The sequence below is a fragment of the Pyrgilauda ruficollis genome, unplaced genomic scaffold (genome assembly GCF_017590135.1).
Source record: "Pyrgilauda ruficollis isolate IOZ18807 unplaced genomic scaffold, ASM1759013v1 scaffold70, whole genome shotgun sequence".
Classification (NCBI taxonomy): Eukaryota; Metazoa; Chordata; class Aves; order Passeriformes; family Passeridae; genus Pyrgilauda; species Pyrgilauda ruficollis.
The window spans coordinates 2,457,055-2,472,075 of record NW_024528822.1 but is presented as its reverse complement, the minus strand read 5'-3'; the positions used below and the strand labels follow the sequence as shown (position 1 = coordinate 2,472,075).

Here is a 15,021-nt window from a genome sequence, read left to right as displayed (position 1 = left end):
AGAAATTTATTTGGGCTGTATTAGCAGATTGAAGGAGTTGTATCCTTGCAACTCCTTCCCACCATAAACTCCTAAGACAAATATTTCAAAATTTACACAGATGAAACCTGCATCACTGAAGACAGGAAGCAAGGAGAACTGTTATTCTGATTAATGAGTTTCAAATTCATCAAACAAACCAAACTACACCAATGTGAGCTGAGAACAGTTTAAAATCCACACAGGATTTTTAGTAAGTGTCCATTGAAGCAATAAATAAGCCACCAGAAAGAACTTTCCTCAGGTATAAGGTAATGGAAACTATGTAACTTTTATTTTAAAAAATATATATTTACAGAGCTGGAAAAAGCTGGTGTGCCACATATGAATACATTCACATCAGTTTAATTTTTCTGACCCAAGTCCAAAGATCTGTGCATTTTTTTCCAAGATGATTAAGATAAAATGCAAGTTCCATACCCAAAAAAAAAAAAAACCAAAACCAAAAAAACCAAAAAACCCCTGGATGACAAGTACTTAAGTGGTTCTGGATACATTTCAAATCCAAACTAACTGATATGAACAGAAGGCAGAAGACAAGGACTGACTGATTCCAGAAACATTCAGGGATGTGCTCTTCTGCCCCGCAGCAAAACCCTGGAACACTGGAATGCTAAAGACTGATATCAGGATGGCTAAATTCCAGACCAAATATTTGTAAAAAAAGTAACAGGGCATACCTGCCTTTTTTAAAAACATATCTTAAATATTTGGGCACAGACCACAAAACAGATGGAGCAGGAGACAAAAATCAGTACATCATGAAATTCTAGTCAAGTGAAAAATATGGCACAGAAATTCCCATGTCTCCAATCTGATGGATGTAATATCTGAAAAATAAAAACACCTCTTCCTGGAAAAAGAGAAAACCCTTTCGTATATCAAAGCTTAGGCAGCTATTAGAGCTGCCAATTTCTGTTCAAGATTACAGGATTGAAGATGAGATCAAAAATAAAGCCTGGCTGAAGTGAACTCAGGTAATGTTAAACTAAGCTCAGTTACCCAAGAGCTTCAAAAAAAGTAATGAGATGAAAATTTGCTGCTATTGGATGTAAGAATCCAAGGAATGAACAAAAGAGCTGATAAAACCATGCTTAGGATTTAGAGCTCTGTATTAAGCAGAAATAAATGAAAGTTCATAGAGGACCTGGAAAGAACTGGAGAAGGTGTGATATCACTAAACAGAGGTCTGTGAGATAAATTTCAAAGCAAGCAGGAGAAACTCAGGTTTTTGCACTTCAGAATCTAAGGCATTTACCTATGTAGTCATCTGAAACCAGGTTTACAGTATTGTTACATGCAGAGATGGATAAGAGGCTGGTGTCCTACCACTCGTGATACAAATGTGTAATGGGGTAAGGTTTATGAAGAGATGCTCTACAGCACCTCAAACCTGTAACCAAATCACTTTTGCATCACTGGGATAGCACAACAGACACCTATCCATGTGATTTCACATCATCACCACCGGGAACAACTTTGGCACCAGCCAGGGCAGACAGAGACTTGAAAACCTGTTCCACTCACAACAGGCTGCTTTCACTGACAGCACTGATAAATCGTGCCCTGCCCATCAGTCCTCGAGGCCTCAAATACAGAGACAGAGACCAGCTATTTTGTGCTCATGGTTTTTATGGAGAAATTATCTGTTCTAATTTCAGATGCATTACCCTGTACTTCCTACTGTGAACAATTTTGAGTTTCTTTTTTATGTGACAGCCTTACAGAAAATGAAAACTGATCATCCCAGCAGTAGCACCACGAGAGGAGGTCCTGACAAGCTGCAGACCCACAGCTCCTACACACCAATATCAAGCAAGGGCAAAGCTGCTCAGGAGCACTGTGAGGAAGGGAGTCATTCCCTGGCCACAGCAGCTGGGACCTGTTTGCTTCCCAGTCACCTCTGAAGAACATGTTCCTTCTTCTTCTCCAAGTGTCCAAGCGCACACACAGGTATCATTATCTTGCAAAGAGTTTGTGCCTGCCCTGGTGACAGTCTGTCCCTTATTTTAGTTGTGTGAAAGGGCACTTTTGGTCATATAAAAAACACCCCAGGTCTGCCAGGTGAGCAGTGTGCAGCCATTCCCCAGAACATCCAGGCCTGTGATGGGACATGACAGCAGCCTGACACCTGACCCAACTCGCACCCTCACCATTCACACAAAACTACAGATCTCTCCATCCATTTTTAGGTGCTATGTGCTTTTTAGCCATGAGAAAGAAATATTTCTGGTCATGTGATGGCCTGCAAGGCACTGCAAGGTCACTCAGAAAGAGTGACAGGGCCAGAAGAACCTGTTGGATGTGCCAAACATTGCCTGCAGGTCCCAGGATGAGCTCTCAACTGAGAATACTGTATAATAATTTTCCTCAGACAACTCACCTGAATGAAAATCCATGAGAATTATTAAGTTAAACTGGTAAGTTAAACTTATGTTAAATGATACATCTATAGCACAGCTTCTTTTTCATACAGGCTCTCAGTTGGTCTTGTACAACATAATTCAACAGCAAAATCAGTCTGGACAAGGCACAGGACTTCAGAACAGGCCTGTTAGTCTCAGTTTTCAGAGCTTATATTCACACGCTGAAAGGTACCTTGAGTACTTACACTGTTCTGTGGACATACCCCAAAAAAATTCCTACTTCCTAATTTTCTAAATCTGAAGTTCTAGAGCAAACAATTAATCACAGTGAATTTGCTATTCAAAATTAATTTCAAATCTAAATCAAACTATTGTATGTATATATAGCTTATGCTCTAAAAAGAACAAGAAAAACTCACTGAAGAACACAGGTTAATTATAAAATAAAAATTGGCTTTATTTTAATAAAAAAGGAAACTAATAGCGTAAATTAATTATTCCTCCAATTAACTTCTTCAGTACACAGAGAAAGCAGGTTAGACTATTTCACCCTGCAAGAATATAACTAGAACATAAGAACCACTTAAGGAAGGAGAGAACCAAGCCTGATACCACTGGAATGTTCTTCAGGCTGGGCATTTGATGTGAGCAATTGTTCACCAGTAAATAGCACAAAATCACTTAGAGATCCACTCTCCTCTTCAATTTATTTCAGGAAATAGAACTCTGGTAGTTACACCTGCTGAGATATAAGATGTTCTGCCAATAAACAGAGTTGACATTTGAGGATGCTACATTTCAGCCAAAACAACACGCTTTGCAACCCAGAAGTCTGCTGCCAAATAGAATCTATCATGTTTCCCTGCCCTGAAAAATCCTGATTATGGTGATTTTTTATTTTTTTGGACCTCCATAAATATTGAAAATTTTGCTCTGTTGGTTTTGGCAAACTGATCAAAAGGAACAGAGTAAAATAAGAATAAAAAATAAATAACAGCTATAAAGTGCAAGGATGGAAGAAACGTTCCTTCTAGCTTAAAGAAAACCATGTTACCACTGTTGTGCAAACACCTCAGTGAAACATACTACAGCATTTTCTCAGTTTTGAGTTAAACTCTACAATTTCTAGCACACCAAAAGTTAAAATCTTCACTTGATTAAGATCATAAATTGCTGCTCACTAGTTATCAAAACAGCTTGAGTTACTTACAGGGGTATTAGACCTCCTTTCACAGACAGCCCTACTCGGGATCAGATTAAGGCCATTCCTACTCTTCCTCCATCAATCAAATAATCATTCTCTTGCAACATCACAGAAATCAGCTCAAAATAAAAATCTCTTGACCTGACTGAAGAACAAGGAGGTTAACAAAAGTGCTTATTTCACAACTTCTAGAAGAAAAAATGTATGAAATTTCAAGCACCCCAGCAGACTGAGATTATGAGCTGAAGCATGAGGAATCATCTTTACATGCTTTAAATTAACCTTCTCAGAAGTGCCTTTACTGGAACAGTGCCATTAAAATTCAAATTAACTTCTGTGTGAACAGAAAGACTGAACTTAATATTAGTAATTTACAACAGATATCTTGTAAATCTTTCACAGCACTCAACTTCAGGGTAGCATTAAAAGCATATTTCTAAGCAGTTTGAAGGCTAATCCACAAGATTGCTTATCTACAAAGCCACCTGCATGCCGTAATTTAAAGTATTAGGCTGAAAAAAGAGTATGTAGACTATTTTAAGTGGGTTTTTTCCCTACTGTTTACAAAAAAAAACATTTCTGAAGTCTCCATAACACAACTTTCCTACCCTCAACTAGTGAATCACCATCTGCTAATCTTAGGAAGAAAAGAGAAAAAGAAAAAAAATAAGAAAAGAAAATATAATTCCCCAGGTATTAGCCTGTTTAACCGTAGTTTAACTCCTGTCTTCCATGTAGCTCTTTTTATTTTTATCGTTGTTTCTCATCCCAGCCACCCATTTTCTCCTTCTGTTCATCCTTAAGAAGAGCCTCCTTCTCCATCCCAGCTGCCAGTTTCCGAATCGTTAATGCAGCCAGAAAACAGCAGTATGGGGACTGGCTACTTTTGTGCAGGAATCTGCACAAGCAGCAGTTAAACTTTGTAGCATCAATCACACAGCTGGGTCAGCTCTAACCAATGCAACTGACATTGTGGTGAGCCAGGTGACAGGAGGTTCCCTGAGAGAACACCACACGTTCAAAGACATTTAATTTCAAGTGTCTTAACACAGCAGCTGAGTTGCTGTAATTTATTTTGTAAAGACTCAAGCCACCAAATGTGTTTAACACATTTTACCTTAGTGTTGGAAGTGGTTAAGAACACACAGCCAGCTCTGATCAGGTAACCATTAAGGCACTATAATTGTCCTTCTTTGATTTAAGGCTCCTATTGAAAATTTCAAGTGAAAAAGCGTTGAAAACCACTATAGAAATCTGATGTTCCTAAAAGAATTCCCTTAAAGGAACACCTGACTGCCCCTCCCACCTGTGTAAATCCCCAGCCTGGGTGCTGACATGATACAGCCTTGGCAGCTGCAGAACCTCATATTGGGCTCTCTGTGTGTGCTGTGCATGTGCCACCACAAAGCTTCCTCTGACATGTGCCCACAAGATGTCAAGGGCAGCCTGTCAACCACAGCACATCCTGCTAAAATCCCTGCATGGACAGCATCCACCTGACCAACACTGACAGCATCCAGCTCTCAATGAAACGCTGCCAAAAGGCTGTCCCCCTTATAGGATAAATTTTCTTACAAGTCTAACACAAAATTCTGGTCTTGCTGTGTTCACTGGGAATTTTACAGCTGACTTGAAGGCAGACAAAATTTCATTGCCCTTTTTAATGTGCTCCATGCAGAGGACATAGGCACTACACATTAAAATAAAAAAAATAATAATAGTTTTAAAAATGTCTCGGATTGAATATTGCCCAAAACTGGGCATCACTGGTAAGGGAACCAGTCCTGTGCCAGCATAGGAAGCTGTGGCACATCTACATCCTGAGCACCATACACAAGTGACTCTCCACATGTGAAGTTAACAGCAGGGCAAGGGAAGGCACAGAGTAAGGTGACTAACTTAGCCATCTCTGAGAAAGCAGCTGCTTTACAGGGAGACACGAGAAAGGCTGGGACTCTTCAGTTTAAAGAGCTGGCTGAGGGCGATATTTCTGATGCCTGCAAAACTGTAAAGGCAGTAGATTAAAATAATTCAGACCAGGTTTTCCACTAATCCTACAATACTAGGCATCAGGAAGACCTGATGAAATTAGCAGATCAACTTAGAATCAATGAAGGACAGCATTGCTTTGCACAGAGCACAGTGAATGCCTAGAATTTGCTGGCACAAAACTGTGGAGTCAGAGAGGACCAGCACATTCAGGAAGGGACTTGACAAATTCACACACACCAAATTATAAGCACACTCTCCAACATCCCCAGTGTAACAATTGTGGGATATTAGGGAAAAAAGTGGCAAACCCACTCATCTGGCTAGCATTAAATTCCTAAATTGCATTTCCCTGTGGATGCAAACACACTTACTTAGATGGTCCACTGGTTGCTCAACATTTAAGTTCTTAGGCATATTGTTATGAAGCAACAGCAAAAACCTTACCAGGAATTATGAGCAAATTTGACCTGGCTATGCAGATCAACAGAGACTGCAGCTTTTTAAGTCAAGACTGCTGTTTATATTTGCAGAGAAAATTCAGTGGATCATTTCACACTGATACATATAAGAGGCAAATAATCACAGGTATTAGAGACACATTTACTTACGAACTTCTGCTACAGTTTCGGTCTATTTCAGTGTAACTAACATGCAGAAACTGAAGCATGGCTTGCAAAGCTTATTTTGGTAAGCAACGACAATGTAGGACCAAACAATGCTAGTCTCCCTAGATTACATCAATTTCCAGCTTGAAATCTTCAATTGTTCCAGTGCTGTGTTTCTGGCTTACCTTCACTGCACTGAAGCAGAAGGCATATAGGACAATCAGAACAACAAAGCTTCGGGAAATGCTGTACAATGCAGACACAAACCCAGCAGCAGCTGAAATAGAGACATGTGGTAAGTGGGAAGAAAAAGAACTTTATTTCTGACCAAAACTAAGACGACAGTGTAGATGCATCTCAATCTTCTCTGCTACTTAAGCTATAATGAACAACAAAAAAACCCAACCCACTACCAACAAAAAAATCTCGATGCTTCATGTCTCAAGGGTCTTCTTTAATCTCTGACTGAAATAACACAAAAAAATTTATCACACATCAAATAGCTTGTCAATATGCTTTTCTGTGGAAAAACGCAAACTTTTTTTCCTAGATGTTAACAGAAATAGAAAGTTAGAGGGTTTCTTTTTTAATAAATATAGTAAAGATTCACATCACATATGCCAGGAAAGAGCTCTTTGATATCAAAGTTGTATACAACTTTTCAAAAGCAAAAAGAAATCTCATCAAGTGGGCCTTATAAGTATTCACCCCACTGTTAGATGAATAGTATTAGCTATTTGAGCTTTAAAATGCACTGTGTTACATGCAAGAATATATTCTAATTTGAGGTTGTAAGCCCAGAAAGATGGCTACTTACCAGAACCACCAAAAAGCAACATATCTATTTGTTCCAAAAGATATATGCAGAAGGTATTGATTTGAGGGAAAAGTCCAAGAAGAGAAATTGCAGGAAAGCAATACAAAAACACTAAGAAAAAAAAAAAAAAAGTAATATTTTAGAATACAGCCACACATCCAATGTATGGAAAATAACGAAATATGCATGACAGCAGAATAAGAAATTGTTACAATAAATTCTGAAGATTATTCAAGTGAGCATACCTTAACCTTACCAGCAATGAATACACTTTCCTCCTCATGTATTCCAAATAAATAATGCCATTTGACACATAAGAAACTAAAACTCAGAGTTAACCTTAAGATTGATTTTGGATAAAAACAGTGGCAGAAAAAATAGCATTGCATTACTGCATCCTTACTGCTTCTGAAATACCTTCAAGCTTATATTTGTTCCTTTCAAAGTAGAGAAATTTTAATTTGCAGACTTTGGAACTTCTTCCTTGAATCTGAGATGGTTCAAGAACTACAATCGTTCAAGCTACAACAATTCAATATAAACAAAGATTAATGGCTAAGATCTGAAATATCTTGGCTATCACAACATCCTGCCTCTCCCAGCAATCAAGAACAGACACTTATAGCAGCCCCTAAAAATGGGAGAAATCTATAGTGAAGCTTCTCCAGAATATTCCACCTGCTTCCAGCAGAATGGACGTTAACTTCACAGTAGTGAAAGAACATTAAAAACAGGAAAGAAACTCAGGGGTAAAATCCGGTCTTACAGATTTTCATACTCTCTTTCTGTATAGAAATGCTAATTTTAATGCTACTTTTAATGGCTGCCTCATAGACAAGGAAAAGCAGGACTCATAATTCAGGTAATCATGCTGCTAGTCTTAAATCCTGTTTACTTCCAGCAGTCCTCCTCCCCATCAATTCACTCTCAGCTCCACCACAGAAAATGCTAAGCAAGGCTGTCTAGGAAAGCATCTAAACACACACCTGACCCTAGCATAAAAGTTCAAGAATACACACACATAATCACATTAATCAACATTTATCATATTGTTAATCATATTCTTACTGCTTCATTGTACTAGTACCACAATGTTCTGCATGGCAGAGAGTGTGTCAGCCACTCTTCCTTGTAAACAAGTATGTCTTTGTTACTTTAGATCCTAGGAAGACTGCAGTTTCTTCCTATTCCTTCTCATAAAAAGCAAATTAAACAAATCACTAGTACAACTTATTCCCCACTCTCCCGGTCAGATTTTTGAGAAGGAAACAAAAGGATTTGTGTTCTTTGCTGAATGCTAATTTCACATCTGCCAGCTCATCTTACTAAGGCATCTTGCACCAAAAGGAAACAACACACCAAGTTTGATCTGACAGCTTTTATCTTCACTGTATTGTACTGCTACCTAATGCTGTAAATCTTGCTGACAAAGCCAAACACAGGAGAGATAAAGATGCTCAATTGTTAAACACAGACAGCACTCGCTTGAGTATGCTTGGATTCACAATGCACCTTCAACACTACTTCCCACTACTGGCACAAATCATCCATATGTAAGAAAACGAGGAAATGCTCTCTTCTCAGTCTTTTCCATTAAAATGCCAATATTAAATTCTTCTTTCTCTATTACTCTGCACATTTTTAGATATTCCACCAAGTCATGCCAAGCCAAGCAAGACCACTCTTGAAGACAGGCAATGGCACGACAGAAAACTGCTCAGCAAGCCACTGCAGAAGCTGTTTTAACTATCCCAAAAACACACTGCTGAAACTCTCAGGAGATATTGTTCCTGGAGCAAAGGACTTGCAGAACTGCCAGAACTCAGACTACAGACTTACAGACCAAATGATTGCCTTTGCTGTAGCAACCTCAAAAAAAGTGGAATAAGAGCAATGGAAGGAAGGATGAGATTAAAGAGTTGACAGTACACCAAGATATATAGAGACAAATGTAAACAAGGAGGGAAAGTTAATTGACTATAAAACTGCCCTCACCCCACCCACTCTCTATTAATACCTTGAACAACCCTAGCAACTTCTTGAGCTAAGGCAACTTAGCTTATCTCATCTTGCACTAAGGAGTACACGGGACAGGAAAATAAACATTTGTCACCTACAAAAGGAAGGAACTTAGAAGTGGCAGTTCCCCTTGTGGGAAGCAGACAATAAAAGTAACTAATAAATCCTTTGAAATTGCATTATGAATTCTAGAAAGAATTTCTTTAAGCATCACAAATTTTCATAGAGACCCACAACATCTTTAAAAGCTGGATCATTATGTGAGCCGCTGCATTCAACACTGCAGTTTTCCTCTAAACAAGCACATATCACATAAACGTGAGAGGGAAACACAAATTATGACTTTGGAAAATGTGTGTCTTTTGAGCAATGTAGAACAGCAACATCACATTGCAAACATTTTAGACATTTAGAAAAAAAAGATTATTTAAAAAAAATTGTATATCTGAGTAATAAAACATGTTTTTTTAACAAGGAAAATAAAAGGCATTATTTCAATGAGAAAGTCTTTTTGTTCGCTCGCTCTTGAACATGGGAGGGCAAAACATCCACAGGCTTTCTTGCCTTGACAGAAGCTCAGTCACTGTTAAAAGGAGCAGGCAGAGGACACACTATCAAAAAATTTTGCCACCTCCTGATTCATAAGTCTTCTGAGATGTCTGTGAAATAGTTTCATTTACCTGTTGAATGTTTAAATGGTTTCATCACAAGAACTATCATATACAAAATGCACAACTACTTTTGTCACTAACCACACGTGTAGGTCCCAGTGGCTGAGGTTGGTTGTCCTTGCCCTTACTTGCACTCCATATGTTAATCTAGCAAAAATGTTAACTGAAATAAGGAATTCAAGAATGATGAAAACCACAGTCAGAATTAAAGTCATGAACCTCAATGGCAGACTCATCACCAATTTAAAATAAAACAGAATCAGATCATAAGTAGATTGAAAATAAATGAATGTGTTAAAAACCATGTTTCATAAGTAATTAGGTCACACATCTAACAAATTTGTAATTATTTCTTTTATGACCCTGCTTCAAGACTTTTATCAGAGTAGATATGCAGCATCACACTAGCTCTTTGGTACATTTACGTGGCTTTTGCTTTCTACTACAATAAGCACCTGAAATAAAAGACTTTTCCTTTCCTTGATAGTTACAATGCAGAGTCAAAAATTCTTTGATTTCCAAACATATCAATTCCGAATACCACAATAAATTCTGATTAAAATATAAACTAAAGAGTCACCATATGATGACAGACCAATAAAAAGATATCAAAAAAAAAATAGCAAATAGGCAGAACTACAACATAGTAGTAAGACTTTATTGGTATTTGGAGTCACCAACTTCCCTCATTATTTTATAGCCCAAACAAAATACTTCTATATATACCTTCATTACTTAAGAGAATCTACACTAAAAGTGCAACAAGATGCCACAGGATGCCAGACTTCCATGGCTTACAGAGGAACCTGCACTGTGAACAATCGCAAGGATTCACAGCAGCCAGAAGTTAGGGTTCGCATAGAGACAAAGTAAGGAATAGCCAAAGCACAGAACCAAACATCACTCAAATAAAGACACCATGGCAAAACAAGAACAGGGACAAGCAAAGGGAAAGGGTTTCTTCTCTTTCTCATTTAACACATGCCAGCTGGGGAGATGAGCCTGTATTTCCTCTCTCCCCCATCCCCTCCTGCTTCAAGAACATGCTCTGCCATCTCTTTTGAGACTAGTCAAAATTAACGCATTTATAACCACACTTTGTTTTCTTATGCTGGTTGCTATAGTTTTTCATTTATCTCTATCCCAAGTGTCATCTAGAATTCTTGTTGAATTATTTATCAGCATTTTTACTGCTCACCTTTGACAGACAGAGAAAATAAGATGTAAGGAGAAACTTAAATGAGACCAAAGAAAAGTAATGAAATAAGCTAATTAAAATAAGTGAGATGCAGCTCTTCACATTCCCCTGTTTCTGGTGAGAAGAACTGGGAGCCATAGTACCCTTGTTAAGGACCAGGAGGCTTTCCTAAAAATAGTATGCCTTTCAGGCAGCAAGTCTGACCTGAGTATGGCAAAAAGCAAGGACAACAGTCACAGATGAACAAAGACCTTGAAGGTCATACACTATATCACAAAAATGGCTTTCTTCTGCTACAGTAGGTTCTCCTGGTTCCAAATTCAAAAACCAAGAGGCCATCTTTGGTACACTACAACACAGATTTCTGGGAAGTTTTCACAACTTTTACAGTAAACCTGACATTTCCTACTTTGTACCTTAACAGTGCTGCTGTTCATGGGAGCCCAGTCCAGCACTGGTATCTGTGGCTCAGCTGGTGCAACAACACACCACACCTGCTAGTGTGGTGCAACAGGAAGAAGTGACTGACAGAACAGGGTAATGTCAGCTGTGGCCACTCCAAATCAGTGCCAAAGGATCACCACACCTGTCTTGGGACAATATCTGAATGTCCTCAGCAACCTCAGAACATGATTCTAGAAGGAAACAGGTTGAAAGAGCTACTGCAGAGTGGCTGCTCCACACTAACTGGTCATATGAACAGTATGATTAAACTAAACCAAGATAAAGCACTTTCTTTGTGACCAGAAGATTGATGTCCATCTGAGGAACTGGCATGGATCAGCTTCCAGGCATTAAATTTAAAACTCAAGCTATTCTCAGTAACTGCTCCACACAGACAAGCCATTACACAGATGAACTGCATTTCACAGATGATGATTTTTGCTAATAACATCAGCGACTTTTAGTTTTCCATGGAGACATTTCTATGAGCCTAATTTCATTAAAAACTCCTTTTACATGAGGGAAGGTTGCCAGCTGCCCCCACCCCATCTTAAGTCATTCCAAATGTTTCTATCAATTTGACTTCAGTTTGTGCCTCATAACTTGCATTTGATTGTCAGCATGGGAAAACACAGACTCATACTTAATTCCTTTTTGCAGTCCTAGGAAAAATATTGACTCACCTATTACATGGTCTCTGGCTGACTGGAGAGACCTGGGTGAGAAGAGCTTCAGGCCATACATTGTATAAACAGGAGGATTTGTGTCTTTAGATCCAGCATCTAGCAGCAAAATAAGGCCACACAATATACAAAAATATACAGGTCTGCTGTAGATTATGATTTTATTGTGTCCCTGGAAGAAAAACCAAGAAAAGTTAGATTTTTATATACATTCTTCTACTGCATGCACTGCATTAACTTGGAGAGAGGGTCAGGGGTCAGACAAAATATTTTAATGACTTGTACATAATAATTAGTAATAAAAATGTGACAAGGTATTTAATCTTCTCCAGAGGAGACTTTCAAAAGACACAATGAGCAGTTAAGACTGACTCCAGCAACCATTCATGCTTTTGAAAATCTACCCTTCTGGACCTTTCAAAACTTTCTAATTCTAGGAGTCATCATTTTCTGTGGAGAAAAAACCCTCAATCTGTCTGAATCTTTCTTTTCAATAGAAAAGGATTTTTTTCTCTATATTTCTTCTATATCAATGAACATTTGCTTCAGGTGGCTTGACTTCTTTTTCACTTTATGAAATATAAAATTAATTTAATTTTTAATTGTCTCCTGGGAAGAAAAAGTATAATAGAGTATATCCCTGGTACAGTGGGAGGCATGGGGATGGATTTTTCTTCACCAACTTAATTTTTGGGTTTCTTTGAACCACTTAACAGCAAATCAGCATGCCTTCTGAAGGGGGTGACACTCATCAGCAGTTTCTGGTCTGCTTCTCATGAAGCACTTTAAAATTATGATCCAAAGGAATTAGGATGTGGAAAGAATCTCATCTGATGTCTTTCGTACAAATCTCTCAAACAATTGATTCCCACTAATCCTACAAAACACTGTTGTGGAGCTGCAGGCCAGGGAACCTAACAGACACTTAAGAAGAACCTTAATAGCTCTCCTGGCAGCAAGCTTAAGGGTAACTAAGACATTTTAAACACTGATGAGTCAAAAGACTCCTAGAGTGTGAAAAGCCAGAAGCAAAGTGACAAGAATCCAAGTTTGCCTTGCTTAAAGCTGCCATGCAACTGTTCTTATTTGAAAAATGTAATTTAAGTGAGTATAATAAAAGATCATGTCTTTTTTTGAGTCTCCTTACTGACTTGAAACTGTGGCTGAGTTTGTTTGGCTGCCAGCCAAGCTCGCATGTTAGATTGCTATTAACTGATCTGTACTCTCTTTGGGATCAATCAGTTAACAAGGTGGCAGATTACAGGGAGCTGGTGGGCTTACATCGTGCCTCACATCCATGGAATATGAATCAAGTCAGGGACACAAATCCTTGCTCTTTAATCAATTTCAATTTTACTACTGTATTTTTTTTTTAATAGGACACACGTCCACCAAACAATCCATGGAGAATTATAAAGATAAAAATACGACATTAAAAAAGAAAAATAATTTAAACTATTACTTTCTGGCCTTTTTTAAACTTCAGTTCATTTATGTAAATGTGAGCTGTGCCTTAGGAAAAGAGACCAATAAATATGCAACTAAACAACTGCTTAATGCTTTATGTCCTGACATTCACTCGAGGCTGTTTTATGGTGATCACATTCTGTTACATTCTTGTCTTACCTCTTGACCTGTGGAAGCCAGTTTTATCTTTGCATGGTGATTATTTGAAGGAAGCTGGGTAAGACAGAGTTGATGACTACAAGCCCAGAGGTTTAACTCCACACACCTTGCAGTTCCATGCAGAACAATGACACACTCAATTAAGATTACAGCACATATTTAACTCTTACTTCAAAAGTATTTTATGGTGTGCTGGATGAAGGCTGGCTGAAGGGCAGGCAGAGCTCAAAGAGCTGCACTGAAAGGGGCCACATTTGGCTGGACCCATCAGCAGCGAAGTTCCTCAGGGCTGAGTTCCAGAGCCAGTTCTGCTTAACAGATTATCAGTGATCTGCACATAGGAACTGAATGCACCATTTAGCAAGTTTGCCAAAGACACCAACTCCAGAGGTGCTGCTGACTGTCGAGGGTCAGGCGGCTTTGCAGAGGGAACTAGATAGACTGGAACACTGGGCAGTGATTAATGAGATGCAATGCTAGATCCTGCTCCTACGATGGGCAGGAGTGTAAATTGTGAGATGAGTGGCTGGTAAGCAGCCCAGCAGAAAAGGACCTGGGGGTGCTGCTCACCAGCAGGTTCAATGTTAGTCCGCTGTGAGTGTCACCAGCCAAGAGGGAAAACTGCATCTGGGGTGCACCAAACACAGCAACATGAGCTGGTCAAAAGGGGATTATCCTGCTGTACTCAGCACTGGTGCAGCCCCTCCTTGGGCACTGTGTACTTTGGGCCTCAATATTTAAAAAGGATGTGAAGGTCCCTGAAGGCATCCAGAAGAGAGCAACAAAGCTGGTGAAATCATTGGAAGCAATGTCCTATAAGGAGCAGTTAAGCATTTTGGGCTTGTGCAGTTTGGAAAGGACAAGGCTGAGGAGCAACTTTATTGCTCTCTACGGGTTCCTGAGGAGGGAACCCGTAGAGAGCAATAAAGTGGAGAAGGTAGTGCTGGTCTCCTGTCCCATCCAGTGGCAGGATATGTGGGAATGGCTCTAAGCTGCATCAGGCAGGAGTGTTTCTTTTGAAAAGGTGGTCAAACACAGGAACAGGCTTCCTAGAGAGGTGGTTGATGCCCCAAGCCTGTCAGTGTTTACAGGAAGCATTTGGACAATGCTCTTAACAACTTTTTTTGACTTTTGGTCAGCCCTGAAGTGGTCAGGCAGTGGCACTGGATGATCACTGTAGGTCACTTCTATCTCAGAATAGAATAGACTAATTCAATCACTCTTACCATGCTTAGTAATGCCACTTAAGATTGAGGAAGCAGATTCCAGAGGTTTTCTGAAAGCTGCAAAATGTGAGCAAATACTACCTTCCCTGTTTTTCAGGTGGTGGTGGTGCCTAATGAGACAGAATCTTGAA

The 15,021-nt window shown here is 39.1% G+C and overlaps 1 protein-coding gene across 1 annotated transcript in view; it reads right to left on the bottom strand.

Moving 5' to 3' along the window:
- PCNX2 (pecanex 2) overlaps nucleotides 1-15,021 on the bottom strand; it is a 150,885-nt gene that overhangs the window by 92,393 nt on the left and 43,471 nt on the right. Inside the window, exons 13-15 of the mRNA XM_041485485.1 lie at nucleotides 12,039-12,210; nucleotides 7,024-7,134; nucleotides 6,392-6,483 (exon numbers count right to left, since the gene is read on the bottom strand). Coding sequence (XP_041341419.1) covers nucleotides 6,392-6,483; nucleotides 7,024-7,134; nucleotides 12,039-12,210 — 375 coding nt within the window. The remainder of the gene's footprint in view (nucleotides 1-6,391; nucleotides 6,484-7,023; nucleotides 7,135-12,038; nucleotides 12,211-15,021) is intronic.